This window comes from Ammospiza caudacuta, chromosome 30, assembly GCF_027887145.1.
Source record: "Ammospiza caudacuta isolate bAmmCau1 chromosome 30, bAmmCau1.pri, whole genome shotgun sequence".
In the NCBI taxonomy this organism is placed as follows: domain Eukaryota; kingdom Metazoa; phylum Chordata; class Aves; order Passeriformes; family Passerellidae; genus Ammospiza; species Ammospiza caudacuta.
The window spans coordinates 5,025,913-5,048,325 of record NC_080622.1 but is presented as its reverse complement, the minus strand read 5'-3'; the positions used below and the strand labels follow the sequence as shown (position 1 = coordinate 5,048,325).

The following is a 22,413-nucleotide window of genomic DNA, read 5'->3' as shown; positions in this document are numbered from 1 at the left end:
CACATTCCTGAGGCTGCCAGGGCTCCAGGAGCATTCGGAAAATGCTCTCAGGGAGAGGAGAGGAGAGAGCCCAGAGGAGGCTCCAGGATGGGATCAGAGGGATGGAGCAGCTCTGCTGGGAGAGCTGGGATGGTTCAGCCTGGATAAGCTTTGGGGTGACCCAATTGTGGTCTTTCAGGACCTGAAGGGGCAATGAGAAACATGGGGAGAGAAAATTCCCAAAGGATGGGGTGCCAGGACAAAGGCATCAGACATCAGACTGATGGAGAGGAGGTTTAGGTGGGGCATTGGCCAGGAATTCCTCCCTGTGAGGGTGAAGAGGGCCTGGGATGGATTTCCTAGAGAAGTTGGGACTGCCCCATCCCTGGCAGGGTCCAAGACTAGGTTGGACAGAGCTTGGAGCAGCCTGGGAAAGTGGAAAATGTCCCTGCCCATGGCAGGGGTTAGAATAGGATGAATTTCAAGGTCCCTTCCAACCCAAACCCTCCTGTGATTCCATGATCAGACATCCCACACCATCCCTCAGTCAGAGACTCATTAACAGCCAGGATGAAGAAATCCATTACAAAAAAAGATAATTTGTGCAATGCAGATTCTTTATTATGAATGAAACACCCACAGATGGTGTCAGCGAGAGACAAACCAGCAACATCGCGATGGAAACATGAAAATCCCAAGGCGGCAGCAGCAGCAGCGACGCACAGCCCAGGGCTGTGCCCCAGAGATTGCCCCTTGCCAGGGCAGCACCGGGGCTCGGGGCTGGGCAGAGCAGGGCAGAGCCTCAGCCGAGGCTGGGCACAGCTGGCTGGGGGCGCAGAGGGGGAGCAGCTTTTGGAGGCAGCGCTGGGAAGGCCAAAGGCGCCGGCCTGGGCTCTGCAGGGTCACACGGCAGGGACAGGGACCCTGCAGCTCCCGGGGCTGCCGGGCCGGCCCTGAGCAGGGGCTGCAGCTTCAGCCCGGCTCAGGGGGCACAAGGCAGCAGGGGCTGCTGGAGGAGCCCGCGGGCAGGGGCAGCGCTGAGCTCCGCCGGGGTTTGGGCTTTAGCAGGGCCCGCAGGAGCCCCCGAAGGAGCGGGAACCACGGCCACAGCTGCCATAACCCCCATAGCTGCCATAACCCCCATAGCTGCCATAACCCCCAAAACCTCCATAGCCCCCAAAGCCCCCAAAGCCCCCATAGCCCCCAGAGCCCCCACGGCTCCCAAAGGCGCCCCCAGAGCCGGCTCCCACGTAGGGAGCTCCGGCCGAGCCCACGGCGCTCTGCTGCGGGAAGGAGCTGAGGATGGGCCCGGGGAAGGTGACCACCGAGGCCGGGGGCTGGATGACCACCGTGGAGTCGGGGCACTGCCGCACACAGGGCTCGTTGCAGGTGTCAGCCAGAGGGGCCGGGGTGGCCACACCGCAGCTGGGGACGCACAGGCTGGAGCAGGACATCCTTCGGTTTGGTTGGTAGAGCTGCAAGACAAGGCATGGCCATGGCTCACACCAAGGACTCAGCCCAAAGCCCAGCTGCTGCTCTCGCCCACCTGGAGCCCGTGTGCCAGGACTCATTCTGGCTCATCCCAGGCCTTCTGATCCAAGCCCCATTCCCTCCAAATTCCTGCTCACATCCCCTGCTGCCCTCACCATCCCTGAGTCTTGCCCATGGGAATGAAGAAAACTCCCTCATCCCAACCACCAGGTTCACCGGGGCCTTGAGCCCGCTGGTGGAACTCCAACCATCCCAGCTCTGGCCCGGGATGGCTGCTGGAGCTCAGGGGACAGAGATTCCTTGGGAAATCCACAGGCAGAGATTCCCTGGGAAATCCAGAGCCAGAGATTCCCGGGGAAATCCACAGGCAGAGATTCCTTAGGAAATCCACAGCCAGAGATTCCTTGGGAAATCCACAGCCAGAGATTCCTTGGGAAATCCAGAGGCAGAGATTCCTTAGGAGTTCTACAGGTGGAGACTCCCTGGGGAAGGAGCAGAAGAGGAAAAGAGGATGGAGACAAGACTCGGACTCACCACAGTGATCAATGAGCAGATTCAAGTGAGGAGAGCAGGATGGAGCCCTGTGGAGCTCTCGGACCTTTTATACACCCCAGAGTGCCTGGGGCACCGTCCAGGGGGTGGGGGCAAACTCCAGTAATTAGGAATTCAAGCGGACAAACCTCATGACACAAACTGAAACATGAGGTAATAACATCTGTATTAATTGAGGCCAGAACGAGTAAAGGTGCCCTGGAGAGCCACCAGGCCCTGTAGGGACAGACCATGACCAATCACTGTGTGTAAGATGATTTGTTGTTGAAGCTGAGATCAGAGCCTCAATAAACCCCGACATGACATGTCCTTAATCCCCTTCTTTGCTTATGCACGGGAGTTTTGGGCATCACTCAGGAGCGCTTTGAAATGGCACAGCCGGCACTTAATCTGTCATTAATCCTTTTTATGGGCTGCTAAATAGGGACGCCGGGAGGGAGAAGCCATCCCACCCACGCGGGGCGCATCCCAAACGCCAAACATGGCAGGGGAGGGCACAGGAACAGAGTCCTGGAGTGGGGCAGGCTGGGGGGACCACGGACAGACAGACAGACAGACAGACAGCCATGTCCTGCCCGAGGAGGGTCATCCCACATGGAACAGGGCTGGGCACAGGGCTGGGCATGGAGGGTTCTGGGAGGGAGAATCCCAAAGGGATTTTGGTGCCACTGGAGGATTTGTTAAGGCCCCAATTCAGCTGATGATGATGCAAAAAGCAGAAAGGGAGATCCCATGTCAGATGAAGCTCCATCAAGGATCCATCCAGACACAGATGGGTGTGACACGGGTGGGATCAGGAGTGGGATAAACAAGTAAGGAGAGATCTACAGAGAGGAGCAGGAGAGCAGAGAGCAGATCCAGAACCACTCAGACCCTCCAGCCTGGGTCCTGGCCAAGCTCTCCTCTTGATTGCCCAGCTGGCCGAGAGGTCTGGCCCAGGGAGTGTTGGCTGAGCCCCTCAGAGCCAGACTGGCCCAGGGGATGTTGGCCAATTAACTCAGAGCCAGACTGGCCCAGGACAGGCCCAGCTGGGCACGGCTGCCACAGAGACACGGCCGGGCTGGGCTCAGCCCTGTCCCAAAAGATTCTTTGTAAGCAAAGTGAGGGATTAGGGACAAACCTGGGTTTATTGGGGATGTGAGCTGAGTGAACTCCAGTAGCACCGTGTCTGTCATGTAATGATGGGTCATGGCTGTCCTGGCAAGCTCCTCTCTCCTGTCCACTCCTTTCCGCACCAATGTCCACAATGCGGAGGGGGGATGACAGAATTTTTCAGCGTCCCTTCACTTTATGGAGTGTCTCAGTGTGAATTCGTAATTACTGGAGGGGGGATCTGTCCGCACCCCCAGACGATGCCCGGGGCTCTCTGGGATGTATAAAAGGGCCGAGCTCCCTGCACAGCTCCATCCACATTTCTCCACTTGACTCTCCTCATCAACCGGGTAAGAGCAGCTCTCCGAAGCCTCTTGGGCATCTCTGTCTCCTTCCATGCAATTCCTCCCTCACACTTTTGCCTCTTTTTTCCAGAAGCCTTTCCAAGACTCAAGGATGTCCTGCTGTGTCCCCAGCTGCGGCGTGGCCACCCCGACCCCTCTGGCTGACACCAGCAACCAGCCCTGCGTGCGGCAGTGCCCCGACTCCACGGTGGTCATCCAGCCCCCGGCCTCGGTGGTCACCTTCCCCGGGCCCATCCTCAGCTCCTTCCCGCAGCAGAGCTCCGTGGGCTCGGCCGGAGCTCCTTTCGTCGGAGGCGGCTTCGGCGGCTCCTCCGGACGCCGTGGCGGCTCCGGAGGCTCCGGTGGCTTTGGGGGACTCGGAGGTTATGGAGGATTTGGAGGTTTTGGGGGCAGCTGCGGAGGCTCCAGAAGCTGCGGGCCCTGCTAAGTGCCAGCGCCATCCCTGATCCAGAAGAGCTCCAGGAACGCGCACAGCCCATCCCTGCACGCCAAGGCCCGAAGCAAAGACACACCGACAGACCGACAGACAGAGAGACAGATAGACGTCCCCGGGTCCCTTCCAGCCCCTCTCGGAGCCCTGTAGCGATCGTTGCCCGCTCCCGGCACGGCCCCAGCTCGGCTCCTGGTCTGCCCGTGTCCCTCCACCCCCGGGACACGCGGGGAGCGCTCGGCCAGGACCCCGCTCCGCTGCCGCCCCCCTACCCCGCACGACAATAAAAGCTGCCTCGCATTGCAATGCTCACTGCTTCTCTCGGCTGCTCTTTGCTCCACACCCTCTGCCCAACCCGGCCTGGAGGGTTCCGGGAGGGTCCCGGGAGGGTTCAGGCAGCCCCGCTTGGACATGGTGGGTCAGAAGCCCCCGACAGCTGCCCGGGCTCCTCCTGCCCGTCCTTGGCCACGCCAGCCCCGCAGCAGAGTCCCCCCGAGCCGGACCCTGCCCAGTCCCTGGAATGCGGTCTCTGCCCATCCCTGCCCCGCTCCTGCCCGCTCCGGGCTCCTCTCTGCAGCCCCAAAGGAGCCCCGGGCACACCGCCGGCCCCCTGCCCTTGGGACACCCCCCGAGGGATGCCTGGAGCCCCAGGGCTGTGGGGATTGGGGTGTGAGTGGAGCCCCCCGAGGGATACCTGGAATCCCAGGGCTGTGGGGATTGGGGGGCAAGTGGAGCCCCCTGAGGGATACCTGGAGCCCTGGGGCTGGGAGGACTGGGGAGCGAGTGTAGCCCCCCAAGGTATCTGGTGATTTGTGGAAACAAAAAACTCTACAACTTTTTGAAAGTTGTAAAAATGCTAGTATGTTCATTACAGCGCTGGACGCTTGTGGGAGTCGTTTCTCCCAACAGGACATGTGTACCTCTGGGAATTCCAGATCTTTTTTTATTTCCCTCTCAAATACATATCCTACAGCTTACGCTAACGCCATCGCCAGCCCCTGCCCTTTGGACATTCCCCGAGGGATGCCTGGAGCCCCAGGGACGTGGGGATTGGGGGAGGAGTGGAGGCCCCCAAAGGATCCGGTGATCTGCAGAAATAAACTCTACATCTTCTTGAAAGTGGTAAAGCTGGTATGTTTATTACAGCACTGCAGGCATGTGGGAATCGTTTCTCTTAATAGGACACACGTACCTCTGGGATCTCCAGATCCATTTTATTTCCCTCTCAAATACATATCCTAAGCCTTACCCAAACCCCACCACCAGCCCCCTGCCCTTGGGACACACCTCGAGGGATGCCTGGAGCCCCAGGGCCGTGGGATTGGAGATTGGATGTCCCCAGCTGGGACACACAGAGCCAGCTGTGCCCGGGCTCCAGAGCATTGCCCAGGGACATTGCAATGGCCCAGCACACACCCAGGAGATTGGAGAGCAGGAAAAAGGCAAGATGAAGGAAAACCAGGAGTCAACATTTCAATGCAAGACAGCTTTTATTGCAGGGGGAGGGCAGGAGGAGCTGGGCAGCAGAGCAGAATCATGGCCAAGGGCATCCCATGGCCTGGCCCTGGGCACAGCCAGGTCAGCAGCAGCAGCCCCAGGAGAGGCTCTGGAACCACCAGGGCACCAGGAGCCCCTGGGAGATTCTCAGGAATGACAGGGACAAGGCAGAGGTGCTTCCCAAGCTGGCACCAGGCACCCAAGGTGCAGAGCCCGGCCATGTCCAAAGGGTTTTGGTCCACAGAGCGTTGGGTCAGGATGTGCCGGGGTTTCTCCTGGAGCTCTTCTTGGTCTGAGGCCGCGCTGGGGCTGGGGCTTAGCAGGGCCCGCAGTTGCCATTGAGGTAGCGGTGGCCGCTGCTCCAGCCACCGTAGCCGCAGTTGCCAAGGCCTCCATAGCCCCAGCCTCCGTAGCCTCCGCATCCCCAACCGCCGTAGCCTCCACGGCCTCCATAGCCCCAACCCCCATAGAGACCACGGCTTCCATAGCCCCAGCCTCCATAACCTCCATACCCGCCAAGGGCTCCGTAGCCCCCATAGCCCCCGTAGCCCCCACGGCTCCCAAAGGCGCCCCCGGAGCCGGCTCCCACGTAGGGAGCTCCGGCCGAGCCCACGGCGCTCTGCTGCGGGAAGGAGCTGAGGATGGGCCCGGGGAAGGTGATCACCGAGGCCGGGGGCTGGATGACCACCGTGGAGTCGGGGCACTGCCGCACACAGGGCTCGTTGCAGGTGTCAGCCAGAGGGGCCGGGGTGGCCACACCACAGCTGGGGATGCACAGGCTGGAGCAGGACATCCTTTGGTTTGGTTGGTAGAGCTGCAAGACAAGGCATGGCCATGGCTCACACCAAGGACTCAACCCAAAGCCCAGTTGCTCTCCCCTGTGTTCCAGGACTCATTCTGGCTCATCCCAGGCATTCTGATCCAAACCATATTCCCTTCAAATTCCTGCTCACATCCCTTGCTGCCCTCACCATCCCTGAGTCTTGCTTGCGATTCGGAATTAAGAAGACTTTGACATCCAAACTAGCAAAGTCCTCAAGCTTCCAAAGCCCTTTGTCGCCTGATAGAACCCCAACTATCCCAGCTGTGCTCTAGGAGAGCATGAAGAATCCACAGCCAAAGGTTCCTCCAGAAAGCCCCAAAGATTCCCTGAGAAAGCCAGGGATGAAGAAGGAAAGAGGAGGGAAGGCTTGGACTTACCAAGGTGATAAGGCGAGTCAAGCGGTGGAAGGTGGATAGAGCTCTCTGGAATCCTTGGACCTTTTATACATCTCCCAAAGGGCCTGGGGGCATCATGAAGGGGAGCGGTGGCAAAAAATCCAGGTAATTAGGAATTCACGCTGACAAGTTCATCAAAGAGATAATGATGCAATACAATTATACACCTCAGCATCAGGGAGATTGGTCTGGAAACGTGCCGTGGACCAATGGGAGGCGATGGGAGGAACACCTGTGGCCCATTATTAGGTGACAGACCCTGCTCTGTCCCTAATCCCTCGCTTTGCTTACAAAGAATCCCGAGCATATTTGGGACACGGCTGTGCCCATCCCAGCCACTCTGTGCCCCAGACCCCTGCACCACTGAGACAGCCGTGCCCAGCTGGGCATGACCTGGTGCACGGCCAGGGCCAGTCTGTGGTGAATTCAACCAACATCACCTGTGTCAGGCTTTAGGGCCACCTGGACAATGCAAACCCTCCAGAAAGGCTCCACCAGAACCCAGCTTGCAGAAACAGGTCCAGAGGGGCCGTAGGGACCCTTCAGGTCCTACAGTGGTGTCCATTGTGTCATGCGGGTCACGGGCCCTGGCCCACTGATCTCCACCTTCCCTGGGGGTTTGGGGTTTCACCAGTGGGATTTGCCTCCTCTGTGGGGACATCAAGGGAAACGGGGACATGGAAAACATAATGTCCACCAGAATCCCCAAACCCTAACCCTAACCCTAACCCTAACCCAAAGGTCCCGTGGCTTTGGGGGATTCGAATGTTATGGAGGATTCGGAGGTTTTGGGGGCAGCTGTGGCTGCTCCAGAGGCTGCGGGCCCTGCTAAGCACCAGCGCCATCCATGATCCAGAAGAGCTCCGGGAGTGCCTGCGGCCTATCCCCCCACGCCAAGGCCCAAAGCAAGGACACACCGACAGACAGACCGACAGACAGACAGACATCCCCAGGCCGCTCTCTCGGAGCCCTGCAGCGATCGCTGGCTGCTACCGCCACGGCCCCAGCTCGACTCCTGCTCTGCCCATGTCCCCCCCCCCATCCCGGGACACACGGGGAGCACTTGGCCGAGGTCCCGCTCCGCTGCCACCCCCCTGCCCCGCACGGCAATGGAAGCTGCCTCACATTGCAATGTTCACTGCCTCTCTTGGCTGCTCTTTGCTCTGGGCCCACCACCAGCCCCCTGCCCTTGGGACACCCCTGAGGGATGCCTGGAGTCTCCAGGCCATGGGGACTGGGGGGCGAGTAGAGCTCTCTGAGGGACCCGACGATTTTCGGAAACAAACAAACTCTGCAACAGTTTGAAAGTTGTAAACCTGATATGTTTAGTACAGCTCTGGATGCGTGTGGGAATTGTTTCGCTTAATAGGACATGTGTGCCTTTGGGAACTCCAGATCCTTTTTTATTTCCCTCTCAAATATATATCCATGCAATTTTACAATAGGTTCATACATATTCATTTTACTGATTTTGTGTGAAATTTGCCGATAATTTTTTCCTTTATCAGAAAGAATTCTTGGGTCATTTTGACCCTGCTTTCCATAGCAGCATCTCTGTATCAGAGTTCAAGGGGACAGAGTATGAAATAATATCGACTAAAATGGATCTATATGAGCTTAAAACAAATACGAAATCTCAAACCCAGGGTGTTTTTGGTCTTAATTAGGGAATAAATTTTTTCAGACAGATCAATAGGCAGTAGAAGGGATGTCAAGGGGATGGGAACTCAAAGCTTCAGCTCCAAGAGCTCCACAGGACTGAACCCTGTGCTCATTCCATGGCATGGAGAGGAGACTGGGCAAGATCTGTTTGGGTCTGTTTCCTCCCTTCCCAGCTGCCACCACTTCCGGCTGGATATGCTAGGACACCTGGGACATGCAGAACTCATCCTGCATTTCCCTGCACCTTTCCATGTGACTGACCAGTCCCAGTCCTGTGCGGAAAAGGTTTAACAGTGACTTCTGTGAGCCAGAGAGAAGTTTGAGAAGAGGAGCCATGTTCACCTCTGAAGGAATCTCCTACCAATGTCCTGGACATAGAAACTGAAAAAGAAAGAAGGAGAAAAAAGAGAAACCTGCAAGTGCCTATTGCAATGAGCACTTTGTTTGTCTCTTGTGGCCAATAAGTGTAAATTTAGGAGTTTTGTAAGAATGTACAAAAGCATGCATAGTATAATACAAACGGTTTGAAGCATTCTGAAAATGGAGTATTGATTTGTGTTTGACCATCTCAACTAAGACAGCCCAGTCCCAGAGGTGATGTCAGCTTTGCTGCTTGGGCTGAGGATTTGGAAGAGTTTCTGCAAGGCCCTCCAGGCACTTTCCCATCCTCAGTGAGGGATTTGAGGATGTCTTGAGTTTCCTGCTGCTGGGAGACCATGGGGAGCTAGGGGAGATGACTCCCCCAGAGCCAGCGGGGTTGGACATCCCCAGCTGGGACACACAGAGCCAGCTGTGCCCGGACTCCAGAGCAATGCCCAGGGGCATTGAAACAGCACACACCCAGGAATTTGGGCAGTGGGAAAAGGGCAAGATGAAGGAAAACCAGGAGTCAACATTTCAATGCAAGACAGCTTTTATTGCAGGGGGAGGGCAGGAGGGGCTGGGCAGAAGAGCAGGGTCATGGCCAAGGGCATCCCATGGCCTGGCCCTGGGCACAGCCAGGTCAGCAGCAGCAGACCCAGGAGAGGCTCTGGAACCACCAGGGCACCAGGAGCCCCTCGGGGATGCTCAGGAACGACAGGGACAAGGCAGAGGTGCTTCCCAAGCTGGCACCAGGCACCCAAGGTGCAGAGCCCGGCCATGCCCAAGAGGTTTGAGTCCATAGAGTGTCGGTTCAGGATGTGCCGGGGTTTCTCCTGGAGCTCTTCTTGGTCTGAGGCCGCGCTGGGGCTGGGGCTTAGCAGGGCCCGCAGTTGCCATTGAGGTAGCGGTGGCCGCTGCTCCAGCCACCGTAGCCGCAGTTGCCAAGGCCTCCATAGCCCCAGCCTCCGTAGCCTCCGCATCCCCAACCGCCGTAGCCTCCACGGCCTCCATAGCCCCAACCCCCATAGAGACCACGGCTTCCATAGCCCCAGCCTCCATAACCTCCATACCCGCCAAGGGCTCCGTAGCCCCCATAGCCCCCGTAGCCCCCACGGCTCCCAAAGGCGCCCCCGGAGCCGGCTCCCACGTAGGGAGCTCCGGCCGAGCCCACGGCGCTCTGCTGCGGGAAGGAGCTGAGGATGGGCCCGGGGAAGGTGACCACCGAGGCCGGGGGCTGGATGACCACCGTGGAGTCGGGGCACTGCCGCACACAGGGCTCGTTGCAGGTGTCAGCCAGAGGGGCCGGGGTGGCCACACCACAGCTGGGGATGCACAGGCTGGAGCAGGACATCCTTTGGTTTGGTTGGTAGAGCTGCAAGACAAGGCATGGCCATGGCTCACACCAAGGACTCAACCCAAAGCCCAGTTGCTCTCCCCTGTGTTCCAGGACTCATTCTGGCTCATCCCAGGCATTCTGATCCAAACCATATTCCCTTCAAATTCCTGCTCACATCCCTTGCTGCCCTCACCATCCCTGAGTCTTGCTTGCGATTCGGAATTAAGAAGACTTTGACATCCAAACTAGCAAAGTCTCAAGCCTCCAAAGCCCTTGGTCCCCTGATAGAACCCCAACTATCCCAGCTGTGCTCTAAGAGAGCACGAAGAATCCACAGCCAAAGGTTCCTCCAGAAAGCCCCAAAGATTCCCTGAGAAAGCCAGGGATGAAGAAGGAAAGAGGAGGGAAGGCTTGGACTTACCAAGGTGATAAGGCAAGTCAAGCGGTGGAAGGTGAATAGAGCTCTCTGGAATCCTTGGACCTTTTATACATCTCCCAAAGGGCCTGGGGGCATCATGAAGGGGAGCGGTGGCAAAAAATCCAGGTAATTAGGAATTCATGCTGACAAGTTCATCAAAGAGATAATGATGCAATACAATTATACACCTCAACATCAGGGAGATTGGTGTGGAAACGTGCCGTGGACCAATGGGAGGCGATGGGAGGAACACCTGTGGCCCATTATTAGGTGACAGACCCTGCTCTGTCCCTAATCCCTCGCTTTGCTTACAAAGAATCCCGAGCATATTTGGGACACGGCTGTGCCCATCCCACCCACTCTGTGCCCCAACCCCCCTGCGCCACTGAGGCAAGCGTGCCCAGCTCAGCCTGACCTGGTGCACGGCCAAAGCCAGTCTGGCTTTGGGGCTTCAACCAACAACCCCTGCGTCAGAACTTGTGGCCAGCTGGACAATGCAAACCCTCCAGGAAGGCTCAAGTAGGACCCAGCTTGCAGAAACAGAGCAAGAGGGGCCTTAGGGACATTTCAGCTCCTCCAGTGGTGTCCATTGTGTCATGAGCGTCGAGGGCTCTGTCCCACTGATCTCCACCTTCCCTGGGGGTTTGGATTATCACCAGTGGGACCTGCCTCCTCTGTGGGGCCATCAAGGGAAACTGGGACATGGAAACCACAAGGTCCACCAGAATCTCCTAACCCTTACCCTCACCCTAACCCTAACCCTAACCCTAACCCTAACCCTAACCCTAACCCTAACCCTAACCCTAACCCTAACCTACAGCTGCGGTGGCTTTGGGGGATTAGGAGGTTATGGAGGATTCGAAGGTTTTGGGGGCAGCTGGGGAGGCTCCAGAAGCTGCGGGTCCTTCTAAACCCCAGCGCCATCCCTGATCCAGAAGAGCTCCAGGAACACGCACAGCCCATCCCACACACCAAGGCCTACGGCAAGGACACACCGACAGACAGACAGACAGACAGACATCCCCCAGCTGCTCTTGGAGCCCCGCAGCGATCGCTGCCTGCTCCTGGCACGGCCCCAGCTCGGCTCCTGCTCTGCCCGTGTCTCCCCACCCCCGGGACACGAGGGGAGCGCTCGGCTGGGGCCCCGCTCCAATGCTGCCCCCCTGCGCCGCACGGCAATGGAAGCTGCCTCGCATTGCAATGGTCACCGCCTCTCTCGGCTGCTCTTTGCTCTGGGCCCACCACCAGCCCCCTCCCCTTGGGAGCCCTGGTGCCATGGGGAAATGGGGGGCGAGTGGAGCCCCCCAGGGACCCGGTGGTTTGAGGAAACAAACAAACTCTACAAGGTTTTGAAAGTTGTAAAGCTGGTATGTTTATTACAGCACTGGACTCATGCGGGAATCGTTTCTCTTAATAGGACGTGTGTACTTCTGGGAACTCCAGGTCCTTTCTAATATCCGTCTCAAACACATATGAATGCAATTTTACAATAGGTTCATGCATATTCATTTTACTGATTTTGTGTGACATTTGACGATAATTTTTTCCTTTATCAGAAAGAATTTCTGGGTCATTTTAACCCTGCTTTCTGTAGTAGCCACTCTGTTTGTTTCAGAGCTCAAGGGGACAGAGTATGAAATAATATTGTCTAAAATGGACCTATATAAACATAAAGCAAATATGTAATCTCAAACCCTGGGAGTTCAAGGTTACATATTTTGATGTTAATAAGGGAAGAAATTTACAGACAGATAAATACGTAATAGAAGGTACCTCAGGGGGGTGGGAACTCAAAGCTCCTGCTCCAAGAGCTCCACGGGACAGAACCATGTGGTCATTCCATGGCATGGAGAGGAGACTGGGCAAGAAATGCTTGGATCTGTCTCCTCCCTTCCCAGCTGCCACCACCTCCAGCTGGACATGCCAGGACACCTGGGACATGCAGAGCTCATGGTGCATCTCCCTGCACCTTTCCATGTGACTGACCAGTCCTAGCCCTGTGTGGAAAAGGTTTTACAGTGATTTATGTGAGCCAGAGAGAAGTTTGAGAAGAGGAGCTGTATTCATCCCTGAGAGAATTTCCTACCAAGGTCCTTGACACAGAAACCAAAAAAGAAAGAAGGAGAAATAAGAGAAACTTGCAACTGCCAATTCTAATGAGCACTTGGTTTTTCTGTTGTGACCAATAAGTGTAAATTTAGGAGTTTTCTAAGAATGCATAAAAGCATGCATGGTGTAATAAGAATGGTTTGAAGCCGTCTGAAAATGGAGTGTTATTTGTATTGTGACCATCTCAACCAAGACAGCCCAGTCCTAGTGGTGATGTCAGCTTTGCTGCTTGGGCTGAGGATTTGGAAGAGTTTCTGCAAGGCCCTCAGGGCCCTGTCCCATCCTCAGTGAGGGCTTTGGGATTTTCTGTGTTTCCTGCTGCTTGGAGAACACAGGGAGCTGGTGGGGATGAGCTCCCCAGAGCCAGCAGGGTCTGACATCCCCAGCTGAGACACACAGAGTCAGCTGTACCTAGGCTCCAGGGCACTGCCCAGGGGCATTGCAACAGCACAGCACACACCCAGGAAATTAGACAGTGCGAAAAAGGCAAGATGAAGGAAAACCAGGAGTCAACATTTCAATGCAAGACAGCTTTTATTGCAGGGGGAGGGCAGGAGGGGCTGGGCAGAAGAGCAGGGTCATGGCCAATGGCATCCCATGGCCTGGCCCTGGGCACAGCCAGGTCAGCAGCAGCAGACCCAGGAGAGGCTCTGGAACCACCAGGGCATCAGGAGCCCCTCGGGGATGCTCAGGAATGACAGGGACAAGGCAGAGGTGCTTCCCAAGCTGGCACCAGGCTTCCGAGCTGCAGAGCCCGGCCATGCCCAAGAGGTTTGAGTCCATAGAGTGTCGGTTCAGGATGTGCCGGGGTTTCTCCTGGAGCTCTTCTTGGTCTGAGGCCGCGCTGGGGCTGGGGCTTAGCAGGGCCCGCAGTTGCCATTGAGGTAGCGGTGGCCGCTGCTCCAGCCACCGTAGCCGCAGTTGCCAAGGCCTCCATAGCCCCAGCCTCCGTAGCCTCCGCATCCCCAACCGCCGTAGCCTCCACGGCCTCCATAGCCCCAACCCCCATAGAGACCACGGCTTCCATAGCCCCAGCCTCCATAACCTCCATACCCGCCAAGGGCTCCGTAGCCCCCATAGCCCCCGTAGCCCCCACGGCTCCCAAAGGCGCCCCCGGAGCCGGCTCCCACGTAGGGAGCTCCGGCCGAGCCCACGGCGCTCTGCTGCGGGAAGGAGCTGAGGATGGGCCCGGGGAAGGTGATCACCGAGGCCGGGGGCTGGATGACCACCGTGGAGTCGGGGCACTGCCGCACACAGGGCTCGTTGCAGGTGTCAGCCAGAGGGGCCGGGGTGGCCACGCCGCAGCTGGGGATGCACAGGCTGGAGCAGGACATCTTTGAGATCGGGAAAGGCTTCTGGAAAACACCCAGGGAAGAAAGAGGTAAAGGTGTGAGGAAGGAATTTCCCAGAGAGAGTTCCCCAAGAAGCTTCGGAGAACTGCACTTACCCAAGTGATGAGAGGAGTCAAATGGAGACGTGTGGATGGAGCTGTGCAAGGAGCTCAGTCCTTTTATACACCCCAGAGAGCCTGGGGCTTCAGGAAAGGGGGTGGCACAAAAAAACCCCAAGTAATTAGGAATTCAGGCTGACAAGCTTCATCAGAGAGATAATGTTGCAAGATAATTCCATGACATCCCCTCCTTGGGGACACAGGTGTGAAAACGTGTCCTGGACATGAAGGAAGTGACGGGAGGGACAGCCATGACCCATCATTACATGACAGACACGGTGCTGCTGCAGCTCACTCAGGTCACATCCCCAATAAACCCTGGTTTGTCCCTAATCCCACACTTTGCTTACAGAGAACAATTCCCGGCATCTTGCCGCAGCTTTGAAGCGCTGCCCCAGCCATCACCCCTGTCATTATCGCCCTTTTACGGGCTGGTAAACAGAGGCAGCGGCAGCTCGGGCAAAGCAGAAGCCACTCTCGGGGTGTCTCCCAAATCCCACCCACTGCCAGTGCCAGCAAAAATGTTCATGGCCAGGTTTTGGGGTCCCCTGATCCGTATGTGAATTGTTAGAATTAGGGTTAGGGTTAGGGTTAGGGTTAGGGTTAGGGTTTAGGGCTAAGGTTAGGGTTAGGGTTAGGGTTAAGAAGTTCTGGAGAACATTGTGTTTACCATGTCCGATTTTCCCCTAGTGCCCCCACAGAGGGGTACAGATCTCATTGTTGGAACCCCAAACCGCAGGGAAGGTGTAAATCATGGGGATACAGCCTGGGACAACCGTGTCAGAGAGGAAACAATGGGATGAGCTGAAGGGTCCCTGTGGCCTCTCCGGCCCCATTTCTGCAAGCTAGGTCCTGCTGGGGCCCTCCTGGAGGGTTTGAATTGCCCAGCTGGCCCTAAAGCCTGACAGAGGGGGTGTTGGTCAAGTCCCCCAGAGCCAGACTGGGACTGGCGTTGGCCCAGGACAGAACCAGCTGGGCACAGCTGGCTCAGGGCCATGGGGGACTGGGGGTCAGGGTGGCAGGAATGGGCACAGCCATGTCCCAAAGGATGCTCGGGTTTCTTTGTAAGGAAAGCGAGGGATTAGGGACGGAGCAGGGTCTGTCACCTAATAATGGGCCACAGGTGTTCCTCCCATCACCTCCCATTGGTCCGGGGCACGTTTCCACACCAATCTCCCTGATGTTGAGGTGTATAATTGTATTGCATCATTATCTCTTTGATGATCTTGTCAGCATGAATTCCTAATTACCTGGATTTTTTGCCACCGCTCCCCTTCATGATGCCCCCAGGCCCTTTGGGAGATGTATAAAAGGTCCAAGGATTCCAGAGAGCTCTATCCACCTTCCACCGCTTGACTCGCCTTATCACCTTGGTAAGTCCAAGCCTTCCCTCCTCTTTCCTTCTTCATCCCTGGCTTTCTCAGGGAATCTTTGGGGCTTTCTGGAGGAACCTTTGGCTGTGGATTCTTCGTGCTCTCCTAGAGCACAGCTGGGATAGTTGGGGTTCTATCAGGGGACCAAGGGCTTTGGAAGCTTGAGGACTTTCCTCGTTTGTATGTCAAAGTCTTCTTAATTCCGAATCGCAAGCAAGACTCAGGGATGGTGAGGACAGCAGGGGATGTGAGCAGGAGCTTGGATGGAATGGGGAGCAGTTACGAATGCCTCGGATGAGCCAGAGTGGGTCCTGGAACACGGGCAGCTGCTCTTTGGGTTGAGTCCTTGGTGTGAGCCATAGCCATGCCTTGTCTTGCAGCTCTACCAACCAAACCAAAGGATGTCCTGCTCCAGCCTGTGCATCCCCAGCTGTGGTGTGGCCACCCCGGCCCCTCTGGCTGACACCTGCAACGAGCCCTGTGTGCGGCAGTGCCCCGACTCCACGGTGGTCATCCAGCCCCCGGCCTCGGTGATCACCTTCCCCGGGCCCATCCTCAGCTCCTTCCCGCAGCAGAGCGCCGTGGGCTCGGCCGGAGCTCCCTACGTGGGAGCCGGCTCTGGGGGCGCCTTTGGGAGCCGTGGGGGCTACGGGGGCTATGGGGGCTACGGAGCCCTTGGCGGGTATGGAGGTTATGGAGGCTGGGGCTATGGAAGCCGTGGTCTCTATGGGGGTTGGGGCTATGGAGGCCGTGGAGGCTACGGCGGTTGGGGATGCGGAGGCTACGGAGGCTGGGGCTATGGAGGCCTTGGCAACTGCGGCTACGGTGGCTGGAGCAGCGGCCACCGCTACCTCAATGGCAACTGCGGGCCCTGCTAAGCCCCAGCCCCAGCGCGGCCTCAGACCAAGAAGAGCTCCAGGAGAAACCCCGGCACATTCTGACCCAACGCTCTGTGGACCAAAACCCTTTGGACATGGCCGGGCTCTGCACCTTGGGTGCCTGGTGCCAGCTTGGGAAGCACCTCTGCCTTGTCCCTGTCATTCCTGAGAATCTCCCAGGGGCTCCTGGTGCCCTGGTGGTCCCAGAGCCTCTCCTGGGGCTGCTGCTGCTGACCTGGCTGTGCCCAGGGCCAGGCCATGGGATGCCCTTGGCCATGACCCTGCTCTTCTGCCCAGCCCCTCCTGCCCTCCCCCTGCAATAAAAGCTGTCTTGCATTGAAATGTTGACTCCTGGTTTTCCTTCATCTTGCCTTTTTCGCACTGTCTAATTTCCTGGGTGTGTGCTGTTTCAATGCCCCTGGGCATTGCTCTGGAGCCCGGGCACAGCTGGCTCTGTGTGTCCCAGCTGGGGATGTCAGACCCTGCTGGCTCTGGGAGGCTCCCATTCCTGTGGTCTCCCAGCTCTCCCAGCAGCAGGAAATGCAGAAAACCCAAAACCCTCACTGAGGATGGGAAAGGGCCACGAGGGCTTTACAGAAACTCTTCCATGAACATGGATCCTCTTCTCAAACTTCTCTCTGGCTTACAGAAACCTCTGTAAATCCTCTCCCACACAGGGTTGGGATTCCTCGGTCTCATGGAAATGTGCAGGGAACTGCACGATGAGCTCTGCATGTCCCAGGTGTCCTGGCATGTCCAGCTGGAGGTGGTGGCAGCTGGGAAGGGAGGAGACAGACCCAAGCAGATCTTGCCCAGTGTCCTCTCCACGCCATGGAATGACCACAGGGTTCAGTCCAGGGGAGTTCTTGAGCAGAAGCTTTGAGTTCCCATCCCCCTGATGTCCCTTCTATTGCGTATCGATATGCCTGAAAATTTCTTCCCTAATTAACACCAAAAACACCCTGGTATTGTGATTTCATATTTTCTTTAAGTTCTTGTCGATCCATTGTAGACAATATTATTTCCTACTCTGCCCCATTGAACTCTGAAACAAACAGAGATGCTGCTGTGGAAAGCAGGGACAAAATGACCGAAGAATTCTTTCCGATAAAGGAAAAAATTAGCGTCAAAAGTCACAGAAAATCAGCAAAATGAATATGTATCAACCTATTATAAAATTGCATGGATATGTATTTGAGAGAGCATTAAAAAAGGATTTGGTGTTCCCAGATGTACGTGTGTCCTATTAAGAGAAACGATTCCCACACGCGTCCAGCGCTGTAACAAACATACCAGCTTTACAACTTTCCAAAAGTTTTAGAGCGTGTTTATTCCTGCAAATCACCGGGTCCCTCAGGAGGCTCCACTCACTCCCCAGTCCCCACATCCCCGGGATTCCAGGTATCCCTCGGGGGGCTCAACTCGTCCCCAATCCCCACAGCCCTGGGATTCCAGGCATCCCTCGGGGGGCTCCACTCACACCCCAATCCCCACAGCCCTGGGGCTCCAGGCATCCCTCGGGGGGTGTCCCAAGGGCAGGGGGCTGGCGGTGTGCCCGGGGCTCCTTTGGGGCTGCAGAGAGGAGCCCGGAGCGGGCAGGAGCGGGGCAGGGATGGGCAGAGACCGCATTCCAGGGACTGGGCAGGGTCCGGCTCGGGGGGACTCTGCTGCGGGGCTGGCGTGGCCAAGGACGGGCAGGAGGAGCCCGGGCAGCTGTCGGGGGCTTCTGACCCACCATGTCCAAGCGGGGCTGCCTGAACCCTCCCGGGACCCTCCCGGAACCCTCCAGGCCGGGTTGGGCAGAGGGTGTGTAGCAAAGAGCAGCCGAGAGAAGCAGTGAGCATTGCAATGCGAGGCAGCTTTTATTGTCGTGCGGGGTAGGGGGGCGGCAGCGGAGCGGGGTCCTGGCCGAGCGCTCCCCGCGTGCCCCGGGGGTGGGGGGACACGGGCAGACCAGGAGCCGAGCTGGGGCCGTGCCGGGAGCGGGCAACGATCGCTACAGGGCTCCGAGAGGGGCTGGAAGGGACCCGGGGACGTCTATCTGTCTCTCTGTCTGTCGGTCTGTCGGTGTGTCTTTGCTTCGGGCCTTGGCGTGCAGGGATGGGCTGTGCGCGTTCCTGGAGCTCTTCTGGATCAGGGATGGCGCTGGCACTTAGCAGGGCCCGCAGCTTCTGGAGCCTCCGCAGCTGCCCCCAAAACCTCCAAATCCTCCATAACCTCCGAGTCCCCCAAAGCCACCGGAGCCTCCGGAGCCGCCACGGCGTCCGGAGGAGCCGCCGAAGCCGCCTCCGACGAAAGGAGCTCCGGCCGAGCCCACGGAGCTCTGCTGCGGGAAGGAGCTGAGGATGGGCCCGGGGAAGGTGACCACCGAGGCCGGGGGCTGGATGACCACCGTGGAGTCGGGGCACTGCCGCACGCAGGGCTGGTTGCTGGTGTCAGCCAGAGGGGTCGGGGTGGCCACGCCGCAGCTGGGGACACAGCAGGACATCCTTGAGTCTTGGAAAGGCTTCTGGAAAAAAGAGGCAAAAGTGTGAGGGAGGAATTGCATGGAAGGAGACAGAGATGCCCAAGAGGCTTCGGAGAGCTGCTCTTACCCGGTTGATGAGGAGAGTCAAGTGGAGAAATGTGGATGGAGCTGTGCAGGGAGCTCGGCCCTTTTATACATCCCAGAGAGCCCCGGGCATCGTCTGGGGGTGCGGACAGATCCCCCCTCCAGTAATTACGAATTCACACTGAGACACTCCATAAAGTGAAGGGACGCTGAAAAATTCTGTCATCCCCCCTCCGCATTGTGGACATTGGTGCGGAAAGGAGTGGACAGGAGAGAGGAGCTTGCCAGGACAGCCATGACCCATCATTACATGACAGACACGGTGCTACTGGAGTTCACTCAGCTCACATCCCCAATAAACCCAGGTTTGTCCCTAATCCCTCACTTTGCTTACAAAGAACAATTCCTGGCATCTTGCAGCAGCTTGGAAGCGTTGCCCCAGCCATCACCCCTGTCATTATCGCCCTTTTACTGGCTCGTAAACAGAGGCAGCCGCAGCTTGGGCAAAGCAGAAGCCACTCTCGGGGTGTCTCCCAAATCCCACCCACTGCCAGTGCCAGCAAAAATGTTCACGGCCAGGTTTTGGGGTCCCCTGATCCGTATGTGAATTGTTAGAATTAGGGTTAGGGTTAGGGTGAGGGTTAGGGTTAGGGTTAGGGTTAGGGTTAGGGTTAGGGTTAGGGTTAGGTTAGGCAAATGTTCGTGTTAGAGTAAGGTTTGCCGGGTTCTGGAGAACATTGTGTTTTCTATGTCCCCTTTTCCCTTGATGGCCTCACATAGGGGGCATATCCCACTGGTGGAACACCAAACTACCAGGGAAGGGGAGAGTGTTGGGGCAAAGCCTTCATCAGCCATAACAGAGGGGACAGCATGGGTCACCTGAAAATTCCCTGTGGTTCCTCCGGCCACGTGGCTGCAAACTGGGTCCTAGTTGAACCCTCCTGGGGATTTGCATTGTTCTGGTGGCCCCAAGATCTGACACAGGGGGTGTTGGTTGAACCCCCCAGAGCCAGACCAGCCCTGGCCGTGTACCAGGACAGGCTGGGCACTACAATGTCCAAAGGATTCTTTGTAAGCAAAGTTAGGGATTAGGGACAAACCTGGGTTTATTGGGGCTGTCAGTCGAGTTCCAGCAGCACCGTGTCTGTCATGTAATGATGGGCCACTGCTGTTCATCCCATCCATCCAGGCATATTTGCACAGCAATATCTCCAAAAAGAAGATGACAAACAACTATTCCCCATCATTAGCTGGGCCATTTAATTTGTCTGCTTGAATTCCTAATTACTGGAGTTTGCCCCCACCCCCTGGAGGGTGCCCCAGGCACTCTGGAGTGTATAAAAGGTCTGAGAGCTCCACAGGGCTCCATCTCGCTCTCCTCACTTGAATCTGCTCATTGATCGCTGTGGTGAGTCCGAGTCTTCCCTCTGTCCTCTCTTCCTCCTCTGCTCCTTCCCCGGGGAATCTCTGCCTGTGGATTTCCCAAGGAATCTCCGGTTCTGGATTCTCTGGGCAATATCTCTGCCTGTGGAATTCCCAAGGAATCTCAGGCTGTAGAATTCCCAAGGAATCTCTGCCTGTGGAATTCCCTAGGGAATCTCTGCCTGTGGAATTCCCAAGGAATCTCTGCCTCTGGATTTCCCAAGGATTCTCTGTCCCTGAGCTCCAGCAGCTGTCCCAGGGCAGAGCTGGGATGGCTGGGGTTCCACCAGCGGGCTCAAAGCCTTGGGGAGCCTGGTGGTTGGGATGAGGGAATTTTTCTTCATTGCCACGGGCAAGCAAGACTCAGGGATGGTGAGGGCAGCAGGGGATGTGAGCAGGAATTTGGAGGGAATGGGGCTTCGATCAGAAGGCCTGGGATGAGCCAGAGTGAGTCCTGGCACATGGGCTCCAGGTGGGCGAGAGCAGCAGCTGGGCTTTGGGCTGAGTCCTTGGTGTGAGCCCTGTCCATGCCTTGTCTTGCAGCTCTACCAACCAAACCGAAGGATGTCCTGCTCCAGCCTGTGCGTCCCCAGCTGCGGCGTGGCCACCCCGGCCCCTCTGGCTGACACCTGCAACGAGCCCTGTGTGCGGCAGTGCCCCGACTCCACGGTGGTCATCCAGCCCCCGGCCTCAGTGATCACCTTCCCCGGGCCCATCCTCAGCTCCTTCCCGCAGCAGAGCGCCGTGGGCTCGGCCGGAGCTCCCTACGTGGGAGCCGGCTCTGGGGGCGCCTTTGGGAGCCGTGGGGGCTCTGGGGGCTATGGGGGCTTTGGGGGCTTTGGGGGCTATGGAGGTTTTGGGGGTTATGGCAGCTATGGGGGTTATGGCAGCTATGGGGGTTATGGCAGCTGTGGCCGTGGTTCCCGCTCCTTCGGGGGCTCCTGCGGGCCCTGCTAAAGCCCAAACCCCGTCGGAGCTCAGCGCTGCCCCTGCCCGCGGGCTCCTCCAGCAGCCCCTGCTGCCTTGTGCCCCCTGAGCCGGGCTGAAGCTGCAGCCCCTGCTCAGGGCCGGCCCGGCAGCCCCGGGAGCTGCAGGGTCCCTGTCCCTGCCGTGTGACCCTGCAGAGCCCAGGCCGGCGCCTTTGGCCTTCCCAGCGCTGCCTCCAAAAGCTGCTCCCCCTCTGCGCCCCCAGCCAGCTGTGCCCAGCCTCGGCTGAGGCTCTGCCCTGCTCTGCCCAGCCCCGAGCCCCGGTGCTGCCCTGGCAAGGGGCAATCTCTGGGGCACAGCCCTGGGCTGTGCGTCGCTGCTGCTGCTGCCTTGGGATTTTCATGTTTCCATCGCAACGTTGCTGGTTTGTCTCTCGCTGACAGCGCCTGTGGGCTTTTTAACTCAAAATAAAGAATCTGCATTGCATGAAATATTTGCTTTTTTCATGGATTTCTTCATCCTGGCCGTAAATGAGTCTCTGAGGGATGGTGTGGAATGTCCTATCGTGGAATCACAGGAGGGTTTGGTTTGGAAGGGGCCTTGAAACTCCTCCCATTCCACACTGTGCCATGGGCAGGGACGCCTTCCACTGTCCTGGGCTGCTCCAAACCCTGTCCAACCTGGTCTTGGACCCTATCAGGGTAGGGTGGCCCTAACTTCTCTGGGAAATCCATCTCAAGACCTCTTCACCCTCACAGGTAGGAATTCCTGGCCAATGTCCCACCTAAACCTCCTCTCCCATCAGTCTGACAGCACCTGTGGGCTTTTCATTCACAATAAAGATTCTGCATTGCTGCAATCACTTGGATTTCGATTGGTTTTTCTGGGTTTGCTCTTCTGATGGTCTGTGTTGAGCTGGGATATATTCACAGAATCCCAGAATCATTCTGGTTTTTAAAATCTACAAATCATCATCCAATCTTTGGCCAATCCCCACCAGGTCACCCCACCCAGGGGTCCAATGACATTTCCACTTGTTCCTTGGACAGTTCCAGGGGTGGGGACCCGAAACCTCCCTGGGCAGCCCCTTCCAGTCCTGATCACCCTTCCCAGGATGAAATTCTTCCCCAAATGAAGCCCAAGGCCCCACATTTATCATCCATGAATGAACAAGGTCTGTGAGATCCTCGTCAGCTCTCACATTTTCCTTTTGCAGCACACAAAGGATGGAAATGAGTCATTACCCCTATTCCAAGACTTGAAGGGAAAAGTATCAATTGATTTTTTTATTCCTTTGTGG

The 22,413-nt window shown here is 57.2% G+C and overlaps 8 protein-coding genes across 8 annotated transcripts; 3 read left to right on the top strand and 5 right to left on the bottom strand.

The window, feature by feature from the left end:
* Window positions 1-575: 575 nt before the first annotated feature.
* LOC131569466 (claw keratin-like) lies at window positions 576-2,043 on the bottom strand. Its single transcript, XM_058821680.1, has 2 exons — window positions 2,005-2,043; window positions 576-1,454 (listed from the first exon to the last, which is right to left on the bottom strand). Exon 2 carries the CDS (start codon window positions 1,431-1,433, stop codon window positions 1,041-1,043), a length of 393 nt encoding a protein of 130 aa, XP_058677663.1. The 5' UTR covers window positions 1,434-1,454; window positions 2,005-2,043; the 3' UTR covers window positions 576-1,040.
* Window positions 2,044-3,327: 1,284 nt separating this feature from the next.
* LOC131569392 (claw keratin-like) lies at window positions 3,328-4,193 on the top strand. The gene is made up of 2 exons (XM_058821590.1): window positions 3,328-3,464; window positions 3,550-4,193. The coding sequence occupies exon 2, from the start codon at window positions 3,571-3,573 to the stop codon at window positions 3,904-3,906; it is 336 nt and encodes a 111-aa protein (XP_058677573.1). The 5' UTR covers window positions 3,328-3,464; window positions 3,550-3,570; the 3' UTR covers window positions 3,907-4,193.
* Window positions 4,194-5,380: 1,187 nt separating this feature from the next.
* Window positions 5,381-6,642, bottom strand: LOC131569391 (claw keratin-like). The gene is made up of 2 exons (XM_058821589.1): window positions 6,607-6,642; window positions 5,381-6,220 (listed from the first exon to the last, which is right to left on the bottom strand). The coding sequence occupies exon 2, from the start codon at window positions 6,197-6,199 to the stop codon at window positions 5,723-5,725; it is 477 nt and encodes a 158-aa protein (XP_058677572.1). The 5' UTR covers window positions 6,200-6,220; window positions 6,607-6,642; the 3' UTR covers window positions 5,381-5,722.
* A 2,539-nt stretch (window positions 6,643-9,181) lies between these two features.
* On the bottom strand, window positions 9,182-10,429 carry LOC131569456 (claw keratin-like). Its single transcript, XM_058821671.1, has 2 exons — window positions 10,407-10,429; window positions 9,182-10,021 (listed from the first exon to the last, which is right to left on the bottom strand). The coding sequence occupies exon 2, from the start codon at window positions 9,998-10,000 to the stop codon at window positions 9,524-9,526; it is 477 nt and encodes a 158-aa protein (XP_058677654.1). The 5' UTR covers window positions 10,001-10,021; window positions 10,407-10,429; the 3' UTR covers window positions 9,182-9,523.
* Window positions 10,430-13,027: 2,598 nt separating this feature from the next.
* LOC131569449 (claw keratin-like) lies at window positions 13,028-13,988 on the bottom strand. The gene is made up of 2 exons (XM_058821661.1): window positions 13,960-13,988; window positions 13,028-13,867 (listed from the first exon to the last, which is right to left on the bottom strand). Exon 2 carries the CDS (start codon window positions 13,844-13,846, stop codon window positions 13,370-13,372), a length of 477 nt encoding a protein of 158 aa, XP_058677644.1. The 5' UTR covers window positions 13,847-13,867; window positions 13,960-13,988; the 3' UTR covers window positions 13,028-13,369.
* Window positions 13,989-15,306: 1,318 nt separating this feature from the next.
* Window positions 15,307-16,555, top strand: LOC131569451 (claw keratin-like). The gene is made up of 2 exons (XM_058821663.1): window positions 15,307-15,335; window positions 15,716-16,555. Exon 2 carries the CDS (start codon window positions 15,737-15,739, stop codon window positions 16,211-16,213), a length of 477 nt encoding a protein of 158 aa, XP_058677646.1. The 5' UTR covers window positions 15,307-15,335; window positions 15,716-15,736; the 3' UTR covers window positions 16,214-16,555.
* A 1,552-nt stretch (window positions 16,556-18,107) lies between these two features.
* LOC131569580 (claw keratin-like) lies at window positions 18,108-18,944 on the bottom strand. The gene is made up of 2 exons (XM_058821813.1): window positions 18,808-18,944; window positions 18,108-18,722 (listed from the first exon to the last, which is right to left on the bottom strand). Exon 2 carries the CDS (start codon window positions 18,699-18,701, stop codon window positions 18,366-18,368), a length of 336 nt encoding a protein of 111 aa, XP_058677796.1. The 5' UTR covers window positions 18,702-18,722; window positions 18,808-18,944; the 3' UTR covers window positions 18,108-18,365.
* Window positions 18,945-20,135: 1,191 nt separating this feature from the next.
* Window positions 20,136-21,598, top strand: LOC131569445 (claw keratin-like). The gene is made up of 2 exons (XM_058821658.1): window positions 20,136-20,172; window positions 20,730-21,598. Exon 2 carries the CDS (start codon window positions 20,751-20,753, stop codon window positions 21,141-21,143), a length of 393 nt encoding a protein of 130 aa, XP_058677641.1. The 5' UTR covers window positions 20,136-20,172; window positions 20,730-20,750; the 3' UTR covers window positions 21,144-21,598.
* Window positions 21,599-22,413: the final 815 nt, after the last annotated feature.

What these genes read in the sequence shown, in the direction of transcription:
- LOC131569466 (XM_058821680.1), bottom strand. Translation starts at nt 1,433, where the DNA reads ATGTCCTGCTCCAGCCTGTGCGTCCCCAGCTGCGGTGTGGCCACCCCG.
- LOC131569392 (XM_058821590.1), top strand. Translation starts at nt 3,571, where the DNA reads ATGTCCTGCTGTGTCCCCAGCTGCGGCGTGGCCACCCCGACCCCTCTG.
- LOC131569391 (XM_058821589.1), bottom strand. Translation starts at nt 6,199, where the DNA reads ATGTCCTGCTCCAGCCTGTGCATCCCCAGCTGTGGTGTGGCCACCCCG.
- LOC131569456 (XM_058821671.1), bottom strand. Translation starts at nt 10,000, where the DNA reads ATGTCCTGCTCCAGCCTGTGCATCCCCAGCTGTGGTGTGGCCACCCCG.
- LOC131569449 (XM_058821661.1), bottom strand. Translation starts at nt 13,846, where the DNA reads ATGTCCTGCTCCAGCCTGTGCATCCCCAGCTGCGGCGTGGCCACCCCG.
- LOC131569451 (XM_058821663.1), top strand. Translation starts at nt 15,737, where the DNA reads ATGTCCTGCTCCAGCCTGTGCATCCCCAGCTGTGGTGTGGCCACCCCG.
- LOC131569580 (XM_058821813.1), bottom strand. Translation starts at nt 18,701, where the DNA reads ATGTCCTGCTGTGTCCCCAGCTGCGGCGTGGCCACCCCGACCCCTCTG.
- LOC131569445 (XM_058821658.1), top strand. Translation starts at nt 20,751, where the DNA reads ATGTCCTGCTCCAGCCTGTGCGTCCCCAGCTGCGGCGTGGCCACCCCG.